This window comes from Pelobates fuscus, chromosome 8 (genome assembly GCF_036172605.1).
Source record: "Pelobates fuscus isolate aPelFus1 chromosome 8, aPelFus1.pri, whole genome shotgun sequence".
Taxonomy (NCBI): Eukaryota; Metazoa; Chordata; class Amphibia; order Anura; family Pelobatidae; genus Pelobates; species Pelobates fuscus.
Window position 1 is genome coordinate 70,010,888 of NC_086324.1, and position 26,438 is coordinate 70,037,325.

Below are 26,438 nucleotides of genomic sequence, written 5' to 3' on the forward strand. Positions count from 1 at the left end.
TGGTGTTTTAACAAGGGAATATGTTTAACCGGCACAGATTTTCTGCTACCTTGAGCTTAACCCCTTAAGGACACATGACATGTGTGACATGTCATGATTCCCTTTTATTACAGAAGTTTGGTCCTTAAGGGGTTAAACTGTTTGAGTCATTGGGCTACATTTTGTGCCTCCTGTAGAATATATGAGCATTCCATTAGACAGTAGAGGATAGGAAACCACACTGCTAATGTCATAGTAATTCCATTTTCCCTCTACAAACCCAAATAATCCAATCCACCATTGAAAGTATGGCCAGGGTGAAAGTACTAAGGCCCCAAATTAACTAATGACAATGAGGCCCCATACTCTCAATATCAAAAACGCTAACCAATCAGTTATCCCCCTCCCCTACAACATTAATTTATCACATTCAATAGAATCACTCACTGGAAGGATTGTGTTTTTTAAACAATTAGCATCTGTCCATAGTAAATTCAAAGTTTAATCATTCTCTGTCTGCTGGTGTTCTTCTATTGTTCTGTATAGCGGAGATAATATACTTGTTTCCATCGTGTTTTAGCTGAGGAATGAACAAGCAAACATGAATGAACAAGCAAAAATCAAAAGTCTCCATCAGTACCTGGCAGGATAAAAAAAAAACATTTACATTTTTAGATGACAAGTGTAGCTTTGTCAAAGTTATGTCTAAAATCTTCTTGAAATATACCTGAGTTGACTGATGAAATGATGTGTCACAAACATCTCTAAAATCAGGCATTTTCTTATTATTCAGGACCATTGATTCCCTCTATGAGGAACTTGTGAAAGAAGGTCTTCTTATTAAACCAAAACCTACAAAGTTGTCCGATTTTATTGGTAAGATCTAAAAGACCAGACTTTCTATCCAACCAGCAATTTCTATTTTCATATCCTCTCCGTACCATAACATTTATTATTCCCTGCAGGTGAATACAGCTACCTAGGAACTACCTTGCGACAGGCGGATATTGAACCAATGCCATCTCTAAGTGATGTCAAGCAACTACTAGTACTATACGGAATCCTTCCTCTAGGTAGGCATGTTCAAAGGACTTCTACTACACATTCATTGTACATCATCAAAAATTAGGCATTTTAATAAAACCAAATATACACACAGTACTCTCAGCCAGAAGACTATCTGGCAAAAAGTACAAAGAGGGTTACAGGGGTACTAAAAGGGCTTAACCCTAGACCATACAGAAAATACAAAAAATAAGGAAATGAGGGAGAAGCATCCCTAAGCGGAAAACAAATCCCATCAAAACCAGTACCCCCAGTAGAGCACTATACAAAACCTTGCAGAAAAGACTATATGTTAGACAAGGTACGAAAATAATAAAGTTTTAAGAGTAAATATATTAAAAACTAAACACCAAGTGTCTAAAATACCAGACTGCTTAACCTATAGGTATGGAAAAATACTGAGAAATATAATCCAGCTCAGTTTAACATAAACTAGTGACAACGTTGTATTGTAGATTGATACTTTGCAAGTAAGTTACTCAAAGTAACAGAGTGGCTAATAGAAAGTGTAGCAACAAAAGTAGCAAATGTATCAATTCTTAGTATGATAAAAATTAGCTGAAATATACCTAGATTAATCCAGATAAATAGAGTCATGGATATAAAAGAACCTATAGATCTTCTATATGCCTAATTTCTATGTCATAATTCAAAATCCTATTGATTATTGAACTCACTCAGACTATAATAGCCCTTTAAATAAAAAATGAGTAAATCGAATGGACAGAAAGAGGTAGATAGATGAATTTAAAGTAGGAAGTGATATAGAGGGTTCTCACAACTCCATATAAAGTATATATAGCAAAAAACGGAGACTCAGCCGGCAAATAAGAGTCCCTTCATAGGTGTAGCGTGTTAAGTTATAACAGGCTACATAGAAACAGTCTGTACAGCGTGACAAAACACCCTTAGCCCGACGCGCGTTTCGGCGATAATAATCGCCTTTCTCAAGGGCACAAGTAGACAAGGAAAATCCACTTACCCCCCTTCTCCTTAAATAGACCTGGCGCCAAAACCCACTTTGAATTGGTGGGCTGCGTCACTGTTTCAACCGCCAATGTGATTCGGCGGTGGGAGGTCCCCAAGATCGGCACTTAGCCAGATCACAAGACAGGCTGCGCATGCGTGTAAGAATTTCGCCACGCATGCGTGTACGAATTTCGCCACGCATGCGTGTAAGAATTTTGCCACGCATGCGCGCAGTGCCCTTCAACACAGTAGTATAGCTGCGTCCTCAGATGATTCCACCAGGCGCCCCCTGGGGGCAGATCGCTTATATAACACCCTGCACCTCAAACACAGAAAAACTTACGATGTCTCAAATTCGTTAGACTATGCATAATCGATTAAAGGAGCAGTGTGCAGCAAAAAATAGCCTGTGAAAAAGTGGAGAGGGGAAGGAAAGGGACATACAGTAGAGTAGAAGAGTAGTAGACAGGCAGGTAAAATTAAAGGTATATCAAACAAAAACAACAGTCAACCCAATAGTCCAAAGACCCACTGGTGATAGCTATTATATTTATTATAGTATGTTTATGTAAAGAGATCCCATATATATCCTGGGGACAAGAAACCATAATTATAAAGTAAGTTAGGATGGATCAAATTAGAATGAATTCAATTACGTAGATTGCATTAAATTCAATTAAATTAAATGAAAGGGGCAAAAGAGAACCCCTCATTAAGACCAAGAGGTTGTGATGTCTTAAGCCTAAAAATCCATCTAGACTCCCTCTGTCTTAGTAGTCGATCATAGTCTCCACGCCTCGGATGTCTCTTGACCCACTACAAGCCACAAAACTTCAAATTACTAGGATCACCCTGATGGTGTTCCTTGAGGTGTCTTGAGATGGGTGTCTCAAGGCAATTCTTAGGGGATCTTACATGCTCCATAATCCTTTCTTTAAAGGCTCTGAAGTTCTAACCTACGTATTTTTTCCCAATGGAACAAGATAGCACGTATACCAGGCCTTTAGTGTTACAATTAAAAAAGTTTTTAATTTTTATTGAACCCTGGCCTGTGCTGTCACTCACTATTTTAGATTCTTTGGAGATATATTTGCAAGCCATGCACCTGCCACAGCCATAGGAGCCACATGGTGGATTACCCAGCCATGTATCTTTCAAATGTACTTTTATGGATAGATGGCTGGGCACTAACAGGTCTCGGATATTACGCCCTCTTCTAGCAGTCATGTTAATACGTGGACCTTAAACCTCTTTTAGGTGTACATCGTTCAAAAGAATCGGCCAAAATCTATCGAGGCATTTCCTCACTTCGGACCATCCTGTATCGTATGTAGCAATCATACGAATATTACCCCTGATGGGACGGTTCATTCTACTCTTTTTAGAAAACCGACAGCTACAAATTCCCTCCTACATTGGAAAAGCTGCCACCCAAGGCCCCTCAAGGAAGGGATGCCGGTTGGCCAATATCTTCGCCTCCGTAGAAATTGTAGTGATATTGTTGACTTTAAAGTGAAAGCGAGTCAACTTAGAACTTACTTTAAGGAGAAAGGCTACCCAAACTGCTGCCTCAAAAATGCATATAAGAAAGCTCTTGAAACTGAAAGGAAGGATCTTCTCTGTGACCACCCTGTCAATAGAGAGCCAAAGAACAGGGGTAATATTTGTATGATTGCTACATACGATACAGGATGGTTCGAAGTGAGGAAATGTCTCGATAGATTTTGGCCGATCCTTTTGAACGATGTACACCTAAAAGAGGTTTTAGGTCCACGTATTAACATGACTGCTAGAAGAGGGAGTAATATCCGCGACCTGTTAGTGCCCAGCCATCTATCCATAAAAGTACATTTTAAAGATACATGGTTGGGTAATCCACCATGTGGCTCCTATGGCTGTGGCAGGTGCGTGGCTTGCAAATATATCTCCAAAGAATCTAAAATAGTGAGTGACAGCACAGGCCAGGGTTCAATAAAAATGAAAAACTTTTTTAATTGTAACACTAAAGGCCTGGTATACTTGCTACCTTGTTCCATCGGGAAAAATTACGTAGGTAAGACATTCAGAGCCTTTAAAGAAAGGATTATGGAGCATGTAAGATTCCCTAAGAATCGCCTTGAGACACCCATCTCAAGACACCTCAAGGAACACCATCAGGGTGATCCTAGTAATTTGAAGTTTTGTGGCTTGGAGTGGGTCAAGAGTTCTGAGGCGTGGAGACTATGATCGACTACTAAGACAGAGGGAGTCTAGATGGATTTTTAGGCTTAAGACATCACAACCTCTTGGTCTTAATGAGGGGTTCTCTTTTGCCCCTTTCATTTAATTTAATTGAATTTAATGCAATCTAATTGAATTCATTCTAATTTGATCCATCCTAACTTACTTTATAATCATGGCTTCTTGTCCCTAGGATATATATGGGATCTCTTTACATAAACATACTATAATAAATATAATAGCTATCACTAATGGGTCTTTGGACAATTGGGTTGACTGTGGTTTTTGTTTGATATACCTTTAATTTTACCTGCCTGTCTACTACTCTTCTACTCTACTGTATGTCCCTTTCCTTCCCCTCTCCACTTTTTCACAGGCTATTTTTTGCTACACACTGCTCCTACGCTATTAATCGATTATGCATATTCTAATGAATTTGAGACATCGTGAGTTTTTCTGTGTTTGCGGTGCAGGGGGCGCCTGGTGGAATCATCCGAGGACGCAGCTATACTACTGTGTTGAAGGGCGCTGCGCGCATGCGTGGCGAAATTCTTACACGCATGCGCAGCCTCTCTTGGGATCTGGCTAAGTGCTGATCTTGGGGACCTCCCACCGCCGAATCACATTGGCGGTTGAAACAGTGACGCAGCCCACCTATTCAAAGTGGGTTTTGGCGCCAGGTCTATTTAAGGAGAAGGGGGGTAAGTGGATTTTCCTTGTCTACTTGTGCCCTTGAGAAAGGCGATTATTATCGCCGAAACGCGCGTCGGTCTGTGGGTGTTTTGTCACGCTGTACAGATTGTTTTTATGTAGCCTGTTATAACTTTTTTTGTAAATTCTTTATTATGACGATCAGGTGAGTACAGAATCACGAATATTCATACATCACAACCGTGTATATACGGTATGTCAGATCGTAACTCAACGTTGAAAATAAGCATTGTTAGCTTCTGATCATCTAACATTCAGCAAGCGTCATATGGCTGTTAATCAATCAGTAAAGCGTAGGTAATTTGAGCAAGTTAAACAATTGAACGACTATAGATAGATGCATCTTTTAGAGCTAAAACAGTTCCAGTAACTTCAATAATCAAACAAGCAAGGTTAAACAAGAGGATATCTCGAAGCCCCTGTTCCGCAGTCCTTCCAAGTGACCTGGCATATAGACCTAATAGCCAAGAGAGTAGGTAGGAGCTTCAGTCTCGAACATGGTTAGATGTGACATATATGGCTGAGAGAACCTGCGCATCCCCAGTTGGGGGTAGTGTCGAAGGTGTGTAGGCATATGATGTTAAGCTAAGTGTGTTGTGTTGCAGGCGAGATTGTGAGTTCCAAGCACTTACAATGCACCACTAAGGGCGCCACCCCCAAATCCGCACCCTAATCTGGGATCTCCCGAAGATGGGAATTCTAGTAGTCCCTCGTGTTACATAGGTGGTTTGGGTGTGTCTGTCTACTTCAGTAGTCCGTCAGTCAGACGTCTGATGAGGTGCCTTGGAGTGTCGTAGGGTGTATGTTATATTCCCTTCCTTTCGTCGGTCTAGTGTGTCATACTTTGGGGTCACCTCTCAGTATGGTCAGTTCCCTAGTTGTCCCTTTAGTCAGCATGTGGTGATAGTACTGGTACGCCTCCCTGGGATCTACCGCCTATTTCGCCTATAGCTCGCGCATCCTCACAGTCGGGTACCCCTGATCCGACCTCCCCGGGCCAGTCCGAGCCGCCGCCACTGTGTCCCAGAAGTAGGTTGTGTGGGTTTGAGTAGAAACCTTGTACGTTGTGAAAATGAGAAAAAGAGGGGGGGAGGAAGATGGGGGGGGGGGACACAGATGTGGGGGGGGGGGGGGGGGGGAAGGAGGGTTGGGTTTATAGGTGGCACCATACGTCAGCGCGCGCCCGGGCACTCCTGAACCGTGTGAAATAGTGTGCTTTACGGTCTTCTTGCTCCCGGTCTTGAGAGGTATACATACCACGGGGTCCAGGCTTCGACATGTTTGGTGCTCCTTCCGAGCAGTTCTGCGTATCGCGCCTCGGCCGTGTGTATGTCCTCTATTCTCTGAAGCCAGTCTGTCATAGTTGGTGGTTGTGTTTGTTTCCATTTAGCGGGTATGGATGCTTTGGCCGCATTTAGTAGGTGGCGGATTATCGACCTCTTGTATTGGGCTATTGAGCCTTCCGTGTGATGGAGTAGAGCCATTTCTATGTTGAAGTCAGGTAGGTCACCCAGGATGATTGTCATTTCCCATTGTATGTCTTCCCAAAACGGCTTAATCCTTGCGCAATCCCACCAGATGTGTCTTATTGTGCCTATGTGGGTTTCACATCTCCAACAAGTGTCTGTAGACCACGGGAATATTCTACTTAATAGGGATGGAGTCCTGTACCAGTGGGAGAGTAGCTTGAAGTTGACCTCCTGGTAGTTGGTACTAATGGAGCTCTTGTGCTGCAAAATCAATATCTGTTCCCATTGTGTGTCAGTAAACGTCCTATCCGTCAGCTCTTCCCATCTTCTCTTGAACGCCGTGTTCCGTGTGCGGTCTCCTGTTATTAGCTGTTGGTAGATGACTGAGACACTGCCATCGGCGGCGGAGCCGGTCATGCAGGAGCGTTCAAACCACGTCTGTTCTCTATGTATCGCTACCCTGTTGGGGAGGTTGTAGTAAAAATGTCGTAGTTGCGCGTAATGAAATCTGTGCATTAGTGTCGGTTGTGGTATTCCACTCCATTCCCGAAGATTTCGTATTCCCGCGTTACTGAGGACCTCGAATATTGGGACAAAGTCTCCACTTCCCTCTATTGGCCAGGAAGAACGATGTAGTCCTCCGCCTATCTCCGAATTATGAGTTATCGGTATCAGGGGGCTCGGCTGTGGGGAGATATGTTGGTTTCGTCTCAGGTGGGACCATGTTTTTAACGTTTGAGTGACGGGTGATTCAGCGCCCAGCTTCGAAGTTACGTCCGCCGAGTTATGCCATGTGAGTCTGGGGAGGGCTTTGTTTATGACTTCTCTATTCAACGCCACCCACAGTTTGTCATCAGATGCCACATGCCAGTCCCTGATCCGCTGCAGTACCGTGGCATGGAAGTATTTGCGGATATCTGGTAAAGCCAGGCCCCCCCCAATTCTTAGGTAGGCATAGCTTGTCAAAGCTGAGTCGTGCCCTTTCTCCCTTCCAGACGTATTGTATCACCGCCGACTTAAGAGATGTAAAAAATCCTGGCGGGATGTGCCAGGGAATGGTGTGAAAATGGTAAAGTAGCCGCGGGAGAATGTTCATCTTTATTACTGATATACGCCCCTGCCAGGAGATGTGGTCGTAATTCCAGCTCTTAAGGTCGTTTAGTATTGTGCGCAAGAGGGGGATGTAATTCTTGGCATACAGTTCTTTCGGGTTCCTGGGTATCCAGATTCCTAGGTATCGCATCTGGTCCTGGCACCAATGGAAGGGGTACTCACGTTGAATTCGTTCTCCTGTGTTCGTCGGGGTTGAGACGTCTAATAGTTCGCATTTAGTTAAATTGAGCTTCAGCCCTGATAACTGGCCATACGTATCGAATTCTCGCATCAAGACCGGCAGGGATTCAGCTGGATCGTTTACGAAGAAGAGCATGTCGTCTGCGTATGCAGCTACCTTGTGTTCCTGGGTCCCATGCCTAAACCCTCTGATCTCTGGTGTATGTCTCACTCTATCCAGGAACGGTTCCAGCGAGATGGCAAACAAGAGTGGCGATAGTGGGCAACCCTGTCGCGTGCCATTGTGAATGGTGAAGGTGTCCGTAAGCGCACCATTCACCCTTACTCTGGCGCTGGGGTCTGTGTAGAGCGCTTCAATCCAAGTCATCATACCTCTTCCCAGTCCCACTTTTCGTAGTGTCGCCATCATGAAGCTCCAGTTTACCCGGTCAAAAGCCTTGTCGGCATCTGTTGAGAGCATTAGTAGGCCTGGTTTCTCCCTAAGGGCTAATGCTTGTATGGAAAACGCCCGGAGTGTGCAATCTCTGGCTTCCCTTCCCGGCACAAAACCCGTTTGATCCGGATGTATTAAGCGCGGTACATATTTTTGTAGTCTGGTGGCAATGATCTTGGTGAATAGCTTCACATCCGCGTTGAGAAGCGAGATCGGCCGGTAGCTACTGCAGTTTTCGGGGTTCTTGCCGGGTTTAGGGATTACCGTGATAGTAGCTGCTAACGTTTCCTGATGGAATGTGTCTCCCTGCTGGAGTCGATTGAGGGCTGCCATTAGATGTGGCGTAAGAATGTCTCTGAATGATTTGTAGTATCCCACCGAGAGTCCGTCTGGTCCCGGGGCCTTCCCTTTCTTCGCTGCCTTAATCGCCGCCTGTACCTCTTCCGTGGTGATCGGGGCCTCCAGTAGTTCCGCTTCTTCTGGTGTTAGAGCGTCTGGTTGGAAACCTTGTAGGTAACGCCATGTTGCGTCTTGTAGGTCCGCTCCGCGGGCGTCGGGAAGTGACGGTGTGGAATTGTACAGTTGTCGGTAGTAGTTACAAAATTCAGTGGCAATTGCTTCTGGGAATTGTGTGAGTGTGCCATCGGTCTTCCGTAGTTCATGTACTTGCACCCTCGCTTGTTGGGGTCGGATCATGCGGGCCAGGAGCCTCCCACCCTTGTTAGCATGGATGTAAAAGAAGGCCTTGGATCGTTGTGTCGCCCTATGGTGTTTGCTGGCTACCAGGTCCGCCAGTTGTCGGCGAGCGTCCAGGAGTGAGCGATAATGCTCTTCGAGTTGTGATCGCTTGTGTTGTGCTTCCAGTCGGGAGATCTGGTCGGTGAGCTCCAACATACGTCGCTGCGAGTCCCTTTTTTTACGAGAGGCAATCCTGATGAGATGGCCTCGAAGTACACTCTTGTGTGCTTCCCATAGCGTCACTTTTGACACCTCTTCCGTGTCGTTTTCCCTGAAGTAGTTGGTGAGGTGTTCTGTCAGGGCAGCCAGCACTCCTGGGTCTGACAGGAGCGACTCATTCAGTCTCCACTCCGTCTTGGTGGGCCTGAACAGCGGGGAGTCCAGCTTCACGGACACTGCGCTGTGGTCTGACCATGGTGTTGGTGCGATTGTTGCCGACTGTAGGTGTCGTAGGCCTTCCTGTTGTATAAGAACATAATCGATGCGAGAGTATCTCCTATGTATGGCTGAGTAGTGCATATAATCTCGAGTCGTTGGATGTATGGTCCGCCACGCATCCACCAGTCTTGAGTCCCTCATGGTCTTCTTTATAGCCCTGATCGTGGTTTGTGGTATACTGCTGTGTCCTGTCGAGGAGTCCAGCAACGGATCAAGCGGTGCGTTAAAATCCCCCCCTATGATGAGCGAACCTTCCGTGAATATTGCCAGTTGGCGGAATGTTTTGCACAAGAACATCGCCTGTTTTGCGTTGGGCGCATAAATAGAGGCAAAGGTGTATGTCCTCCCCGTAATCGTGCCTTTGATAAAAAGGAACCTACCGTTAGGGTCTGTCTTTTGGTCCAGCAAAGTGAAGGCAAGATTAGCAGCCAACAGTATCGCAACTCCAACCTTTCGGGCTTCGGGGTGAGTGCTGTGGTAGTTGATTGGGTAACCTCTGTCTTTCAGTCTATGGGTATCCGAGGATTTGAGGTGCGTTTCTTGTAGCATTGCTACTGAGATCCGTTTGCGATGGAGTTCCCTTAGGAGGTGTGTGCGCTTCTCAGGCGAGTTAAGGCCTCGGCAGTTCTGCGTGAGAACATGTAGAGGTGCTGCTGTGTACGCCATGGAGTGAGTGTGGGCGAAGTCGCTGGCGTCTCCGTAGACGTGTTCAGGAGGCCTGGGTCCAGTGGCCCTCGCGCACGTCAACTGCCGGTGGGAGAGGGAGGGGGGGGGGGGATGGATGGGGAAAAAGAATATAAGTACAGTTAGAGAAGAGGGAAGGTAAAACCTTCGTGAGTCACAATTCCCACGAGTTGGGGGCGGCTCAGCCCACGCCCAGTTCAGCCCGTCCCAGGAAGCCCCCGGTGTGAGTGCTCAGAGGTGTGATGTCAATAAGAGTCAAAGTTATCCCTTCAATACGAGGGAGTCCTGTGTAGCTGGGTGGATTACAAGACCGTACCGTTCCCTAGCAAGCTAGGGCAGCCGCGGTGTTGGGTCCCCCAGTAGTGTGGTCTACACAGGTGTAAGTCGGGGTGGTGGTGAGACCGAAGAAGTCCAGAGCCACTGTCCGGTCGGCCGCAGAGGCTCAGTGTCTAGTGGTGTAGTAGTGTATGAACTCTCAGAGGGGTGTCCGTGTCCCACTTGTTCCCAATCTGAATTCAATGGCTAGTACAGTGAGAATATCGATTAGTACGGTCACGTAATATGGGGGTATGGGTTAACATCTGTTGGGATATATGGTGTGAGTGGTTGCTGGTCCTTCCCTATGTCGGGGCGGGTAGCCCATTGCTATCTTAAGTTAGTTCAGGTCGTGGGTCGTGCCGGGCCGGCTGCGTATGGAGTGCGTTCTGGGTCCCCCCACCTCCCATAGCGGGCTCTGTTTTGGGTCCCCTATTCTGGGGATAGGAAGCGGAGCTAGCCGTCCGTGGGGGAGGAGAGAGAGGCGCTAGGTGGTATGGGCGCGTGCGAGCCTGTCCGCCGTGGGTGAGCGTCTCAATTTGCGACTGTCTTACGGTGCAAGGAACTGACAATGCGACATAGTAAACATATAACATCACTCCTCAGTACCACTCAGAAACCGACCGCCCCCCCACTCAGCCAGACCCACCCGTATCCCCGCAACCCTAGGTATCTTGTGCTACTAGTGAGTCATAGGTGTAGTCCCAGTTTAACTCTCCATATATCCCCTACTCCCTCCGTGTCCCTAGGGCACAGCAGCATCCCTGCCATACTCCCACCCCCAGAGCCATCTCACCCATTACAGCCCGGTACATCAGTATTAACGAAATAAGATCACATACCCAAATATGTCCCCCAAGTGTTCCCCACCTCCCTCCATCTATCTTTTAGATAGTGTTATAGGCAGCTGTTAAGTGATTAATATGACCTGACCAAATCACATTTGCAGCATCAGAAAAACCCACAATATATCAGGTGCTCAAGCGTCCCGTAAGTAACCAACAGTCGTATATAGCGACATAGTTCATGTTCCGCGTGCACAAGTGGGGCATTCCTTGCAAGGGTCCCAACCCGCGGGCAAGTCAGGCGGTGCGTCCCATCCCCAAGCAACTCGGGGCAGCCTCCCTTCCCCAGGGGCATGTTAGGAATGTGTGGCAACACCCGGTCATGCGTAAGTCTCCGCACATGTGCACGTGTATACAGCATTTCAACAGTCCCGTATAGCGACACAGTTCATGTTCTACGTACATATGTGGGATATTCCTTGCAGGTGCCCCAACCCACGGGCAAGCCAAGCGGTGCGTCCCACCCCCGTCAGGCCCCCCTCCCCATTCAACTTGGGGTAGCCTCCCTTACCCAAGGGCGTGTTAGGAAAGTGTTGCAACACCCGGTCATGTGTGAGACCCCATACATGTGTATGCGTGAACAGTACTTATCTGACTTCTGCTGTACGCGGGATGGCGTTGGCATCTGTGGGTATCAGCAGGCTGTGATATGTTGGTGTGTCATGGTCGGTCTTCCATGCCTGGTGGGTGTAGGTGGGGAGCATAACCTTATTCCTCCGGGTCCGTGGGTATCAGTTGCCTGCGGGCCTGCGGGCGCCTAGGTGTGACGTCTCGTCTCCTTCGCTGCAGATTCGGAGTGTGAATTCCCTGCCTCTGGTCCATTGGCCCCAGGATCCAGTCGGTGACCTCCGTAGGCGGAAGGTTGAGGCGCTGTAGGAACCTGGGCACCTCCTCCGGCCAGCGTAGCGGGAGCCAGTCGTCATGGTGTCTGGCCAATAGCATAAAGGGGAAACCCCATTTGTATGGGATCCCTCTATCTCTGAGTAGCGCTGTGATGGGTCTCAGGGCCCTGCGGGCCTCAAGCGTGAGGGGAGACAGGTCTTGGTAAAGGGCAACTTCTGCGCCGTTGAAACGCCAGGTGGGCCTTGCGCGGGCTTTGTTCATTATTTTCTCCTTCAGTTTGTAGGAGTGTAGGCAGCATATAATGTCTCTCGGTGTGTTATCAGACGTGCGTGCTCTGTTGGCCCTATGCGCCCTATCAAACGTTATGGAGTCTGGCGCATCTGAGCCTAGTATGTCGCGGAACAGTGTCTGTAGTGTTGCTTCCACGACCTCCGCCCCCTCGGGTTCTGGTAGGCCGCGGACCCTAATGTTTGATCTGTGGCCCCTGTTATCAAGATCTTCAGTTTGGCGTCTTAAGTGTAGAAGAATATTGCCTTGCCTGTGTATAGCCAGATTTGAAGCCTCAACCCTCTCTCCAACAGCCTGCACTGAAGCTTCAGCTGCCTGTATCCTGGAGGCCTGTGTGGAGATTTCGGCCTTAAGTGAGTTTACCTCCGTGCGGATCGCCGCATGTAGATTATCAGAGAGGGTCTGCATGTCAGTTTTGGTGACCATTGCTGCTGCCAGGGCTTTTATTGCTTTAATGTCCGCACTGATCTCCGCCAGCGTGGGTGCAGCCGCCTCCGTTATTGGTGAGTGGGCCGGGGAGTCGGCCATGCTTGCGCCCGCGGCCTCGTGGTACTCGGCGGATGCCGGGGCCAGGTACCCGTCCATGGGACCCGTTTGTGCGGCAGTCGCTGGATGCCTGGGGGTTTGGGAGCCGTCAGGGCGTTTAGTGCGCCCCATTTCCGTGCCGTGCTGGTAAGTAAGCCTGCTATATTTGCTGTGTGGGTCGGAGCTCGTCCCTTAAGCGGCCATCTTCGTTCGCGGCCAAACCACGCCCCCTCAGCCTGTTATAACTTAACACGCTACACCTATGCAGGGACTCTTTTTTGCCGGCTGAGTCTCCGTTTTTTGCTATATATACTTTATATGGAGTTGTGAGAACCCTCTATATCACTTCCTACTTTAAATTCATCTATCTACCTCTTCCTGTCCTTTCGATTTACTCATTTTTTATTTAAAGGGCTATTATAGTCTGAGTGAGTTCAATAATCAATAGGATTTTGAATTATGACATAGAAATTAGGCATATAGAAGATCTATAGGTTCTTTTATATCCATGACTCTATTTATCTGGATTAATCTAGGTATATTTCAGCTAATTTTTATCATACTATGAATTGATACATTTGCTACGTTTGTTGCTACACTTTCTATTAGCCACTCTGTTACTTTGAGTAACTTACTTGCAAAGTATCAATCTACAATACAACGTTGTCACTAGTTTATGTTAAACTGAGCTGGATTATATTTCTCAGTATTTTTCCATACCTATAGGTTAAGCAGTCTGGTATTTTAGACACTTGGTGTTTAGTTTTTAATATATTTACTCTTAAAACTTTGTTATTTTCGTACCTTGTTTGAGATAGTCTTTTCTGCAAGGTTTTGTATAGTGCTCTACTGGGGGTACTGGTTTTGATGGGATTTGTTTTCCGCTTAGGGATGCTTCTCCCTCATTTCCTTATTTTTTGTATTTTAATAAAACCTCTGCGATGTTCATTAGCTGGGGGGCTTATATAACAGCCGAACAGATTTTCTTTGGGTTCTTTTTTTGGAAAATAAATGAAAATCCAGAGAGTCTTTAGTGTTTCCATACCTTTTTATTTCGGAATTCAGCATAAACAAGGTAAAAAAAGTTTTGGATGTTTATTATGTCAGTGTCTCCTTGCCTTGGACTGAGATCTCCTAGTTCTGCCCAGTGTAGTCATTATCTTTCCCATTTGGTCTGCTTTCCTAAGGCAATACATGCATTGACCTACCATAGAGAAGTAACTTGGTAACCATTGCCATGCTGGTACACTTTCTGATTGGCATTAGGCTTCCTTGAAATGTAAAGAGGCAACATCAAGCTTGGGTGAAGTCCGTAACAACCCTATGTACTATATTCAAGGCACATCCTCCTAAAAAGTTGCCTTTGCAGTCTGACAGAGACCTTGATAGATTTTTGCATAGACTCCTGGCACTTCCAGTCTCCTTCTTGAATATAGAGCATGTATAATGAAAAACATCCTTTTTGGTGGGTATTTGGAGTACATTACCCTCCTATTCCTGTATGCATACAATTTGTCAACTGTCATCAATTACGCACATGCTTTCTATGAGCCACTTTATAAATAAAAGATTTAAGTCCACAGGTAATTATACACTTGACTGTTCTGGATTGTACTCTCCTTTGAGGAGCACATGTGGGGTAGGTGGTGAAGGGCAGGTCAGGCATGGGGAAGATATTTTACTGTACCAAGGAGCAGGCCTTGCTGATTCTCAGCTTGTGTTTGACTCTAGGGTGTGAGATGGTGCAGGTAATATTTTTGAAAGATTTAAATGGTGACACTTTATCAAATAATGCTCTGAGGCAGTGGTTATACCCTGCTCTTCAGTGCAGAAGGAACACTGTAGGCACCAAAACCACTTAAACTGATTAAAGTGGTTTTAGTGCCTGGAGTTCATGGGTGCTGGGTCCCATATCATTGCTAGACATGAGCTATGCACCAAAACAACTTCATAAAGATAAACTTCTTCTGGTGTTTAGAGTGGCCCTTTAATAAAAAAAAGAATCATTTAGCTGATGATAAGTACACTATATAGACACAAGTATGGGAACAAAACACTTAATCACCGAATTCAGGTGTTTCCATAACACCCATTACCACGGATATAAGATCAAGCACCTAGTCATGCAGACTGCGTTTACAAACATTTGTAAAAAAAAATGTGATCGTTATGAAGAGCTCCGTGAATTCAAGTGTGGTACTGTGATAGGATGCAACCACTCTGCTGATTCCATAGCTGAAGAGTTACATACATCCACTGGCATTAATATCACTACAGGAATGGGTTTCCACTGCCAAATAGCTGCCTGCAAGTCTTACATTAACAAGTACAATGCCAAGCGTCGATCGAGTAGTGTAAAGCATGCCACCACTGGACCATGGAGCAGTGAAAACACGTTTTGAGGAGTGACGAATCCTGCTTCTCTGTTTGGTAGTGTGTTTGGCAAGTCTGAGTTTGGTGGATATCAGTAGAATATTATGTACCTGACTGCATTGTGCCAACTGTAAATTTGGTGGAGGAGGGATAATTGTATGAGGTTTTTTTCCAGTGGTTGGGCTAGGCCCCTTACTTCCAGTGGAGGTAAATCTTAATGCTTCAACATATGAAGACATTTAGGACAATGCTATGCTTCCAACTTTGTATAAACAGTTTCTATTCCAGCAAGACTGTGCTCCAATGCAGAATTCAAGGTCCATAAACACATGGTTGGATGAGTTTGGTGTGGTAGAACTTGACTGGCCCACACAGAGCCCTGACCTCAACCCCATTGAACACCTTTGGGATGAACTGGAATGGAGATTGCGAGCCAGGCCTTTTTGTCCAACATCAGAGCCTGACCTCACAAGTGCTCCACTGGATAAATGGGCAAATTTTCCCACAGAACAACCATGCGGAATGCCTTTTCCAGAGAAGAGGAAGCTGTTATAGCTACAAAGCGGGGACCAAATACATATTAATGTCCATGTATTTAGAAAGCAATGTCCTAAACGTCCCTGTTGGTGTAATGGTCATGTGTCCCAATACTTTTGTCCACCATGAAATACAATAACATATATTGCTAACCATTTAGTTTCTGATCCATTAGAGCTTTGTAAAACCTAGGGTAGGCTAACTGTTGATACTCATATGCCTTGTTGTAGAGCTACCAAGCCCTTTGAATACAGACTGAGCGAGCTCATTTTCATTCCTAAACTAGATTGGGAACTAGCCATGAGACTGGGGCCACTTTCATCTCAATTGTTCATTGTTTTAGCCTACTACATTTATGCTTTTTCTGTAAAAATGTTGTACATAATTGCCTTATGGGAAGGGTATGTTTTCTCAGCTATAGTTTATAATGATAGTTTAACATTGCACAGGTCATTACACTTCGGTTCATGTGTGAAATTATGGCCCAAGGCTTTACCTGGTTGATTCTTTCCGATTCTTGCTATGGGGCCCACACAGAAGCTAATTTTGCACTTCAGGCTCTGTAGAGGAGCAAGTTTCTTGTTTTTTGTTTTCCTTCTCTGTTTTTGTTTTGTTTTGGAATTAAAGCAGCTTGTGTTCAAACTATATTATTTTTCTGCATTTTATGTTTTATCTAGACTTAAGAAACTAAAATTTGAGCCTATACCACCGCTTCATCCTAGTAACATTATTGGCCCAGATTTAATTTGGAAATAAAACAAGATTGTCTTATATAAATTTTCTACCATAGATCAGATCCCAGACAGCTACTTAAGCCTCTTTTTGTAATTAGTGAGTAGCTCTACATGGATAGGAATTTTGAAATCTAACCGATTTTATTGTTTTAATATTATATTTCTTCATATTTCCCTTTGAGCCTATTTCACATCTTCATATGATAGAAACTATATTTATTTACCCTTCATGTATTCCATAATGAGGATACTCTGAGTTTATCCTAAAATTTTCAAGGAATGTCTCATTTTTTATCTTATTTGACATACTTGAAAACAAGAGAAATCTCAATGTATCCATCCTAGTAAAATATTTTATAAATAAATATATATTTCACTATTATCTCTGTAACGGAACGCCTGGCACCCTGACTGGGTACCTTCCGTTGACGGATGCTCCTAGTGCTTCCCGAGGGCTCCAACCACTCCACCAGACTCCATAACTACTGCAGACCCCACGAGCTGCCGCAGCTGGGTTGGTGTCTCGCCGTCTTCCACCCACTCTGGACCCAAGACCAGGGTCCAGCTTTCAGTAGGTAGACTTCTCTTAAATCCAGAGGGCAGGAACAGGATCAAGAACAGCTCTTACAAGAGCTAGTAATTATACTCTGGGGAGTATAGTGATTATAGCAATCCCCAGAGTGTGGTTCTCCAATCCCCCAAACATGAGCCAATGGGTAAAGCAGGTCTGTTTAATGAGCACAAAGGCATTTCTTTTATACAGTTTTCCCCAAAGGGTTACCACCCACGTGGACCTTGTGGAGCACAGGACACAGTCACAACAGCCAATCAACACAGTATTGTACAGTTAGACACTCCCAGCTAATGTACACAAACCCTCCCCTCTGCCTGTGATACAATTATCAAACACAATGGACTAACTCAATTACCACAGGCAGAAAATATCTAGTTTTACCCAAATCTGGGTGACCAACATATCCACAAATCACCCAGATCAGAGCAGGGGTTCAAAAGTTTTATGGAAGTCACATTTGACTGACCGCAAGAAGTCAGAAACTGTTACAAAAACCACATAAAAATACAGAACTCTTATAATAAAATGTTTAACCTATATGTCCAAAATATCCCAAGATAGCTTGGATCTGAGCACTCAATATGTCCAATGTTAAAAGTGCACTATAGTACAAATAAGGGTGGGGTCAGAAAATAGCAAGGGCTGATGAGAGATTGAGGAGGCACAAAGCAGCCAGTTTCAACTGGTCTGGCAGTGTCCCTGGGACAACGCCCTGCTGGAGAAACAATAGGACAGGAAAAAGGGGGAGGGGAAGAGGCACATTTTCCCATGGATTTAACCCCTTAAGGACACATGACGTGTGTGACATGTCATGATTCCATTTTATTCCAGAAGCTTGGTCCTTAAGGGGTTAAAGGGGCAGAAAAAGTGTTTTGAAATTCAATATGCCCAAATAAAGCTTTTAAAGGGCAATACATCCCAGGGGTCATAGTCACAAGGCAAGAGGCTGGCAAGTAGGCCTCTCCAAATCCCAGTGACGAAAGTGCTTTCGTCACAATCGCGCATGCATGCTTTACATTTGCTATCAATTTGTGTAATAAAGCTTCTATTCAATTATTTATACAATGCAAACATTAAAGCAATGTTTGCCATATTTAGGGTAATATATTTGATGAGTTGATGCAGTATTAAAACGTCTGTATTCGCAAGCTGGTAATCTGGATGGAGGAGTGAGGCATGTAAAACACAATATAAAGACGTTTGGGAAAAAAACGTGTCAGATCATGAACAATTCCAACTATTAATATGACCTGTAAGCTGATTTTATACACATAAAAGATATTAATGTACAGCGCTACGGAATGTGATGGCGCTATATAAATAATAATAATAACAATGGGCCTCACACTAGAATGTATAAAAGAGTGACTAATCTCTATGTCCACATTTTCCTTCAGCACTGCATTCTGGGAAATATAGGCCTAAAATAATGCTTGATTGGGAACCACTGATTTAGATATATTTATCCGTGGTTTTTATTGTTTTTCTGGTCATCTTTTTGAATAAAAGAAAATTAATATTCAAAGTAGATGCTTCGAATGGTTGTCCACCTATAGTTTTGACATTGTGCATTTTAGGGTCCATCTGGTTTTTTTTTTTTGCAGTTTTTAATTCAACAGTGGGCTTGTTTCAATATAAGCTGTTGTACAATAATATTGCAGCATTACAGTGCAGTAAAGTCAGTTGTGATAGCAATAATATAATTACAAGTCTGGAAACCAACGCACCCATGAATTGTCCTACAGGTGTCATATCTGTATACAGGCGTTTATAATAAAGGGTGCAAATGTAATGCAGTTAAATATGACATACTGTGACATTGCCGTCAGATATTACAAAATAAGTGGGCATTTTTATGAAGATGTGCTTAATGATCTCAAGAGTTACGAGTATATTATATATGTAAGTCTATCAGTGCTAACTTTAAGTATTTAAATTAATACTAATATAATGGAGGGAGGGGGGTATAAGGACCACTATGGGAGGGAGGGGGGGATAAGGACCACTATGGGAGGGAGGGGGGGGGATAAGGACCACTATTGGAGGGAGGGGGGTATAAGGACCACTATGGGAGGGAGGGGGGGTATAAGGACCACTATGGGAGGGGGTGGGATAAGGACCACTATGGGAGGGATGGGGGGTATAAGGACCACTATGGGAGGGATGGGGGGGGATAAGGAACACTATGGGAGGGAGAAGGGGGATAAGGACCACTATGAGAGGGAGAGGGTGGGATAAGGACCACTATGGGAGGGGAGGGGGAAGTAAGGACCACTAGGGGAGGGAAGGGTAAGGACCACTAGGGGAGGGGTGAGTCAGGACCACTGGGGGGGGGGTGAAGGAACACGGGGGTGGGGAGGTAAGGACCACTGAGGGAGGAGGAGGGGAAGTCAGGACATATGGGGGGGGGGAGGGGGCGGCAAAAAATGTTTTGCCTACGGCGGCAAATATCCTTGCACCGGCCCTGCACACACTGCATTCATACACACACACACTGCATTCATGCACACACACACTGCATTCATGCACACACACGCTGCACTCATACACACACACATACGCACACACTGCATTCATTATACACACACTGTAAATAAATATTCAATTAATATATTTTTTTTAGGATCTAATTTTATTTAGAAATTTACCAGTAGCTGCTGCATTTCCCACCCTAGTCTTATACTCGAGTCAATAAGTTTTCCCAGTTTTTTGGGATAAAATTAGGGGCCTCGGCTTATATTCGGGTCGGCTTATACTCGAGTATATACGGTAACTAATAGTCGGTATGGGGAAGTATGTAGAAAAATCGCATGGTTGCAACTGTGCATCAGGCCCACCTGCTATCCAAGTTGTAGGAGCTATGTGAGTTTTCAGGTTAACCTTTAAAGGCGAGTGTCAGCCCACAGTGTTTCGCTTATGTATGTCTGATTGTTCATTTTCCTTTGCTCTATCCTATTTCCTGTGTGTTTTCCTGCAATTATAAAGGGTATATTCCAAAAAAACGAAATCAATTTACAGGGTTACAGTTATGAACGTTGTGCCTTAATGTGCGGGAAGAAGAATGCAGCGAAGAAGAAGCAGCTCTTCTGTTTATCGCCACCTGGGAGCCCCTGGGTTCTTCTGATTTATCTTGTGGCAGAAATAGCCATTGGGGTTTTTAATATAGCTATGTGCTCTCCAGCAGTGCCATTAAATGAAAATATAGTTTTGTGGTTACACAATAAATATATAACTTTTTCTGCTTATGATACCCAGGGTGTGAAACAGTGCATGAGAGGGCCCCTCCACTGAAGACACTTCTCCTGGCAGGACCATCTGGTGTGGGCAAGAAGATGCTTGTACATGCTGTCTGCAATGAGACTGGAGCCAACTTATTTAACTTATCACCTGCTAACATTGCGGGCAAATACCCAGGCAAGAGTGGCTTGCAGATGATGCTGCACATGGTGCTCAAGGTACATCCCATGGGATATGAAGGAATTAGTATTGTCTATATTTTGGAGTAAGTAGAACATAGGGCTTGATCTGCGTATACCCAGCATGTGAAACCACCATCAGGACTGTACAGCCACTGCTCTGGTAATGTGCCAGAGCTCGCTTTGGGTGATTTAACTAACTACACATATTTCCCCATGCAATACCCCATTTAACAGCCACATCAGATGAACAGACCAGAACAGCTTGACTGTTTCCTCACCCGGCAGCCTTGCTCTTGAAGGAAACGATATAATGTCACTTCCTTTCAGAGCAAAACGGAGACGAGAACTTATAACTTTCTCCAATCTGTTCCCACTGGACCCAGGTTTGCCACCCTCCTGCACATAAAGGTAAATAAACACAAGGGCAAATAAAATATTCAGATACTTATGTATATGGCAGTGTATGCACCTGCGTGACAGTTTGTATATTTATCATTGTGTATCTGTGCCATATATCTGTCAATGTGTATCTGTGCTATTATAATCTGCTTCGATGTGTGTCTGTCAATGTGTATGTGTCTATGTGTATTATTTGTGTGTGTCAGGGATCCCTACAAAATTATTTTGAACTCCTCTTGATTTCTGATACCATCATGTTCATATAAATAAAGCACACACTAAATATAAAGAATCATTTCAGAACAGGGACATCATATGCACTTACGGTATATGTATTCTATGTATGAAAGTCAGATGCAACCTGAATGTTATAAGCCATTATCAAAATGTATAAAATATATATATGCACATAAAGGATTGGTGAAGCTAGCTTCCCAGCTTTAAACATTCCGTTTGAGAAGTGCTAACTTCACTTTTAAATTGAAATGTAATTGAAACACTGAAACATACAGTGCACGTAGAGCCCCAACGGTGCAAGCTTCTCTTTCAATTGCCTCTAAATAGACAGGCATGAACACCCTGCAGAAATGTAAATATATACTATACATGCAGGAGGTACAGTTTGCACTGTGAAAGTCTCCTATATACAAGACAGGAGCAGTCTATCAAACTGTTAGAAACATTCCTCACTATTTATTTAAAGGTTCTTACATAGTGCATTTATACATAGCGCATTACAATCTATGCAAAAAGAACACCGGTAATTAAACAAATAGGGGAATGTATATAATTAGTCACAGTGATACAAAGGCTTCATCCTCCTCGAGGGTACTATGCAAGAAAGCCTGTGAGCTTGCAATCTAGAGATTGTACTATAAAACACTTTTGGGAATTCAAATTTGTAAATTACTGTGACTCTTTGTTCTGTGCAGCTTGGAGGGTCATAAGAATCATCAAATCTGTATTTAAAATTATGGTACCTGCAGGGTGTAATTTTTTGTTAAAACCTTCTTTACACTTTATATTTGCATCCTTACTTAAAATTGCCAAACATCAATAATACATACCTCCCTACGTTTCAAATAGACAAAGAGGGACACTGTAAAGGGACAAAATAGTCACCAGAACAAGTACAGCTTAATATAGTGGTTCTGGTGTCTATAGCCTGTCCCTGCAGGCTTTTTAATGCAAACACTGTATTTTCAGAGAAAGGGAAGTGTTTACATTACTGCCTAGTAACACCTCTAATAGCAGTCACTCAGGCGGCCACTGGATGGGCTACCTGGGTCAGTACTGCATCACGTGCAGGACTGCCTTTCATCGTCTCCCATTCTGCATGGAGGGAATACACATTTGTTACTGACACTATAGTGTTTCTTTCATTTTAGAGATGTGAGTTTGGCTGTGGCCAGGCAAAAATACATACATGCACAAAGACACAAACATACAGACACACAACCATACAAGCACATAGGCATAGTTTTTCAGGCAGACAGTTACAAAGATATGCAGACACACAGTCATAAAAGGTACAGAATCAAACACAGTCATACCGGCACACTGTCATACAAACACAGACATAGTCATACAGACATACTGAGACAAACAGACACAGACATACAGAAAAATAGATGCAGTTATGCAGAGACATAAAGACACAGAGATACATTTAAACAGAGACACAGACATACAGTCATACAGAGACAAACATACACATACAGTTATTCAGGGACATAGATGCAGTCATACAGAGACATAAAGACACAGACATACATTTAAACAGAGACACAGACATAGTCATAGAGAGACAGACACAGACATACAGTCATACAGAGACATAGACGCAGTCATACAGAGACAAAGACACAGACATACAATTAAACAGAGACATACAGTCACACAGAGATATACAGACACTGTCACACATAGACATGCAGACACACAGAGACATACATGCAGATACATACATCCATTTCTTTTTGTAATTGTCTTATTTATTGTTAAATTATATAAATGCCAATAATAAATAAAATAAATACAGAGATGTACATACATACAGGCATACAGAGACATGTAGACAAGCATACTGAGACATGCATGCACAGTCATATGGACACAGATAGTCACAATTCCATACTTACATAGATAATCACCAAGATACAAAAAAGGTTTCAGGCCCAATTGGTGTTGCCACCCCTTGGGTCTTCTACCTTTAAGAGTGCAGCGCTGTGTTTGGTGTAAGATTACAGTAAATTACGAATATATACAAATAATTGTGCAGTATATTAAACACTGTGATTAAAAGTTGAGTGAGTTCACAATTATGTCTACACTCACATTTTTTAGAGCCTTTTCAAGTGAATGAGGCTCTAAACTTGTGCACGTCTGTGTCTTTAAAGGTAGATCACACGACCCTTTAAAGACACAGACGTGCACAAGTTTACACAGCGCTGCACTCTTAAAGGTAGAAGACCCAAGGGGTGGCAACACCAATTGGGCCTGAAACCTTTTTTGTATCTTGGTGATTATCTTTGTATGGTGGGCATTTGAGGAGTACCCACACAGTGTTTTCAGCAGCTAGAATCTACTGTTTATACCTATTACTCAGCGCCATATATTCCACACCTATTGTATAAAAATCCACAATTCCATACTTACATCTGTACAATCGGGTCATGGGGTTCATGCTGTCCTGCTCTGTGGGATCCCAGCCGTGCTGTGTGATACACAGGGATCAATGATATGATGCATGCAGCATACACCAGGGTAAGAAGCTAGGCTGCACGGGCAGTAAGAGGCTGGGATGCGTGGGTGGTAAGCGGCTGGGTTGTGCGGAGGCTAGGAGGCGCATGCGCTAGGCTACGCTTCAAGAAGTAACCGGCTGGAGAGGAGCACTTCCCTCCTGCCAGTCAGCCTGACATTGCGCACCCAGGGCTGTTGTGCCCTAAGGCAGCCACCTGTGCTGCCTTAAGGTAGAGTCGGTCCTAGGTGTGGCCAGATGCAGGTCTGTTCTGTGAAATTTTTGTTGATTTACCAATAACAATTTATGCAATCAAAATGTAATTTGGAAGAATGTATTTTATTTATACAGACCGATTTCTATTCTATTATATACACTCAGACACACCAATATGGAACTCCTAGAAAAGAGGGATATAAGGATAGGGACTTAGACTCAAAATAGGGACTGTCTGTCCTAAATAGGGACACTTGGGAGGTATGAGACTGATTTTTCAGTAGGTTGGCATAGAAGCCAGGCCCCTGCGAATGATTTAACATCATGGACCTCTATTACTACGTGTCCCAGCGCCTATGAGATATGTTTATCTACCGCCTTGTTTTGCATACTGCAACATTTTGATATAATTAATTAGATTTGAACAGCTGTGGCTTTCATCATCAGCAAGCCCTGGCCTTGATTTATTGTCCACCAGACTGGAAAGACATGATCCCAGAGCAAGCAGGGTGGCCACGTGAGGCACTGTATCTTTTCAGGGCGAGTAAGGGAGAAACAGGCAGAATTGGTTACAACAAAAATATGCAACGATTTTAATACAGATAATGTTAGAAAATCAAAGAGCTTTATCTAATCCTCAGCCCACATGTATTGCTTGGAAAATTGTGAATTCCGGGAAGATAGTGGATCACTACATAATAGATCTGTACCATATTTGGTAAGAATTCCAGGATTGACAAATATTCTGAGCCTCATTTGCTTGAAATGACAGAAACGTGTTTCTGTTTTTTTTTTTTAAATAGGGGACAGCTTTCCATGTGTGTGGTTTCAATACCATCATGTAATTGCAGTTAACCCTATGCTTTCTAAATTACTTGCTATCCAGATTATACGTTCTTCAGAGCATTTAGACGCATTCTATGGCCTAGTTCTCTATGCAGGAATGGTGCTATAAGTAAATTTGCTGTACCCATCATAAAATACACTTGCTGGAATGGGGTTAGGCAATGTTTGGCACTCCAAATGTTGTGGACTACATCTCCCATAATGCTCTTACAGCTATAATACTGGCAAAGCATCATGGGAGGTATAGTCCAAAACATCTGGAGTGCCAATGGTTGCCTATCCGTGTGATAGAACTTCATGGATCCATGTCCATTCACGCACTATTAAAGCTAATTCTGAAAACAGACATGACTTTGCTGAGACGATTAAACCCTTTGGTCCCTGTGCCACCACTATTGAAGCTATAAATTGCATCAAACACAGAATGCTAGTATTTTTGCGACACAGATTGCCTATTTAAACTCAATTTTGGTGTGCTACCTTGGCCTTTCCTGGTTCTGTATTGGCCCAATTACATGTAACGGTTGCATTCTAGCCAATTCTTGTGTTTGTAGTCCAACCATGATTGGTTATTTATTATTGTGATTTTTGGTTTCCGTGACTTAAGCATGTTCTTTATATGAGTCCTCAGAGGTTCTTTGTGTTTAGCCTGACCATTCTAAGGCTTGCCAATATACCTCTACTATTTTTATCTGTTTTAGTACTGATTAATTCTTTGGTGGTATCATCTTTTATGGAATCCTGACAATAGAGATACTGTTCTTTTATTCTGTATACTTTAGTGGCATGAAGTGAGATCTGAACATGTAAAACACATATAGCGCTCCTAAGAAAACCAAATACACTATAAACCCAGAACATCTTGGGTAGAAATTGTTTGTCTAATTTTATTTTGACCTTTTTATTTATATATAAACAGAAATTATTATTATTAAGATTGGTCAACATATTCTGCAGCTCTTTACAATTTTAATGAGGGGATATATTAGAAAACAAGTAAGAAAGAGACTTCTACAAGTGTTGGCAAGAAAGAAGAGTTTTTTAAGATCCTAGTCGTGCAAAGCTTACAATCTAGAGGAAACGGGAAATAGTGTGGATTTATGTTTTGATGCTTTAGAAAAGTTGCATTACCAGCCAAAGGTTTGGATTGCTACAGGGTCATTCTTAATTATTAAATACTTGGCAGACCAATTTGACATGTTGCTGAAAACCAATTTGATAAAATATCACTGCTGGATAAAATCACAATCTGCACTCGAGTTCATTATTGAATTACTATGTATGTCAGTCTGTCTTGGGTAGACTGCGCGGATAGCCAAAAACTGCGTTAGTAAGCTATTATGTTAGCCAAACCAATCTGGCTGTCAAAATCTCTTTCCCCGAGGAAGGTTATTGCATTTAATTTCTCTGCTTGTGAATCATTTAGACAAGTTTAGCTATCACGTCATATCAGAATTGCTTATTCAGTTATTAGTGAATCTGATAAAATCAGCAGATATATCAAATGCAGTTCCACTAACAGTAAATTGTGTTAGGGCTAACGACATGAAAAACACACAACAGGTATTAAGATGTGTGTATGTGTGATGAAATTACATTTTAATCAACTTAATTTTTTGCTTTCTTTTCTATGCTCAATATGAAACTATGTTTTGCATGTGTAGCTGTGCATTTGTATAAATGGCAGATGGGTGTTGTGCTTCCATAGTTTGTTTTAGGTAGATAACAGTACTGTAAACAGGTAATACTTGTTTATGATTTGTTGTGTGTCTGACATCCTGAGTT

The 26,438-nt window shown here is 43.6% G+C and overlaps 1 protein-coding gene across 3 annotated transcripts in view; it reads left to right on the forward strand.

Annotated features, from left to right (window-relative positions):
- Window positions 1-26,438, forward strand: part of IQCA1 (IQ motif containing with AAA domain 1) — a 163,820-nt gene that overhangs the window by 120,644 nt on the left and 16,738 nt on the right. For all 3 annotated transcript variants that reach the window (XM_063430005.1, XM_063430004.1, XM_063430006.1), the window contains exons 14-16: window positions 773-855; window positions 945-1,052; window positions 20,289-20,488. In XM_063430005.1, coding sequence (XP_063286075.1) covers window positions 773-855; window positions 945-1,052; window positions 20,289-20,488 — 391 coding nt within the window. The remainder of the gene's footprint in view (window positions 1-772; window positions 856-944; window positions 1,053-20,288; window positions 20,489-26,438) is intronic.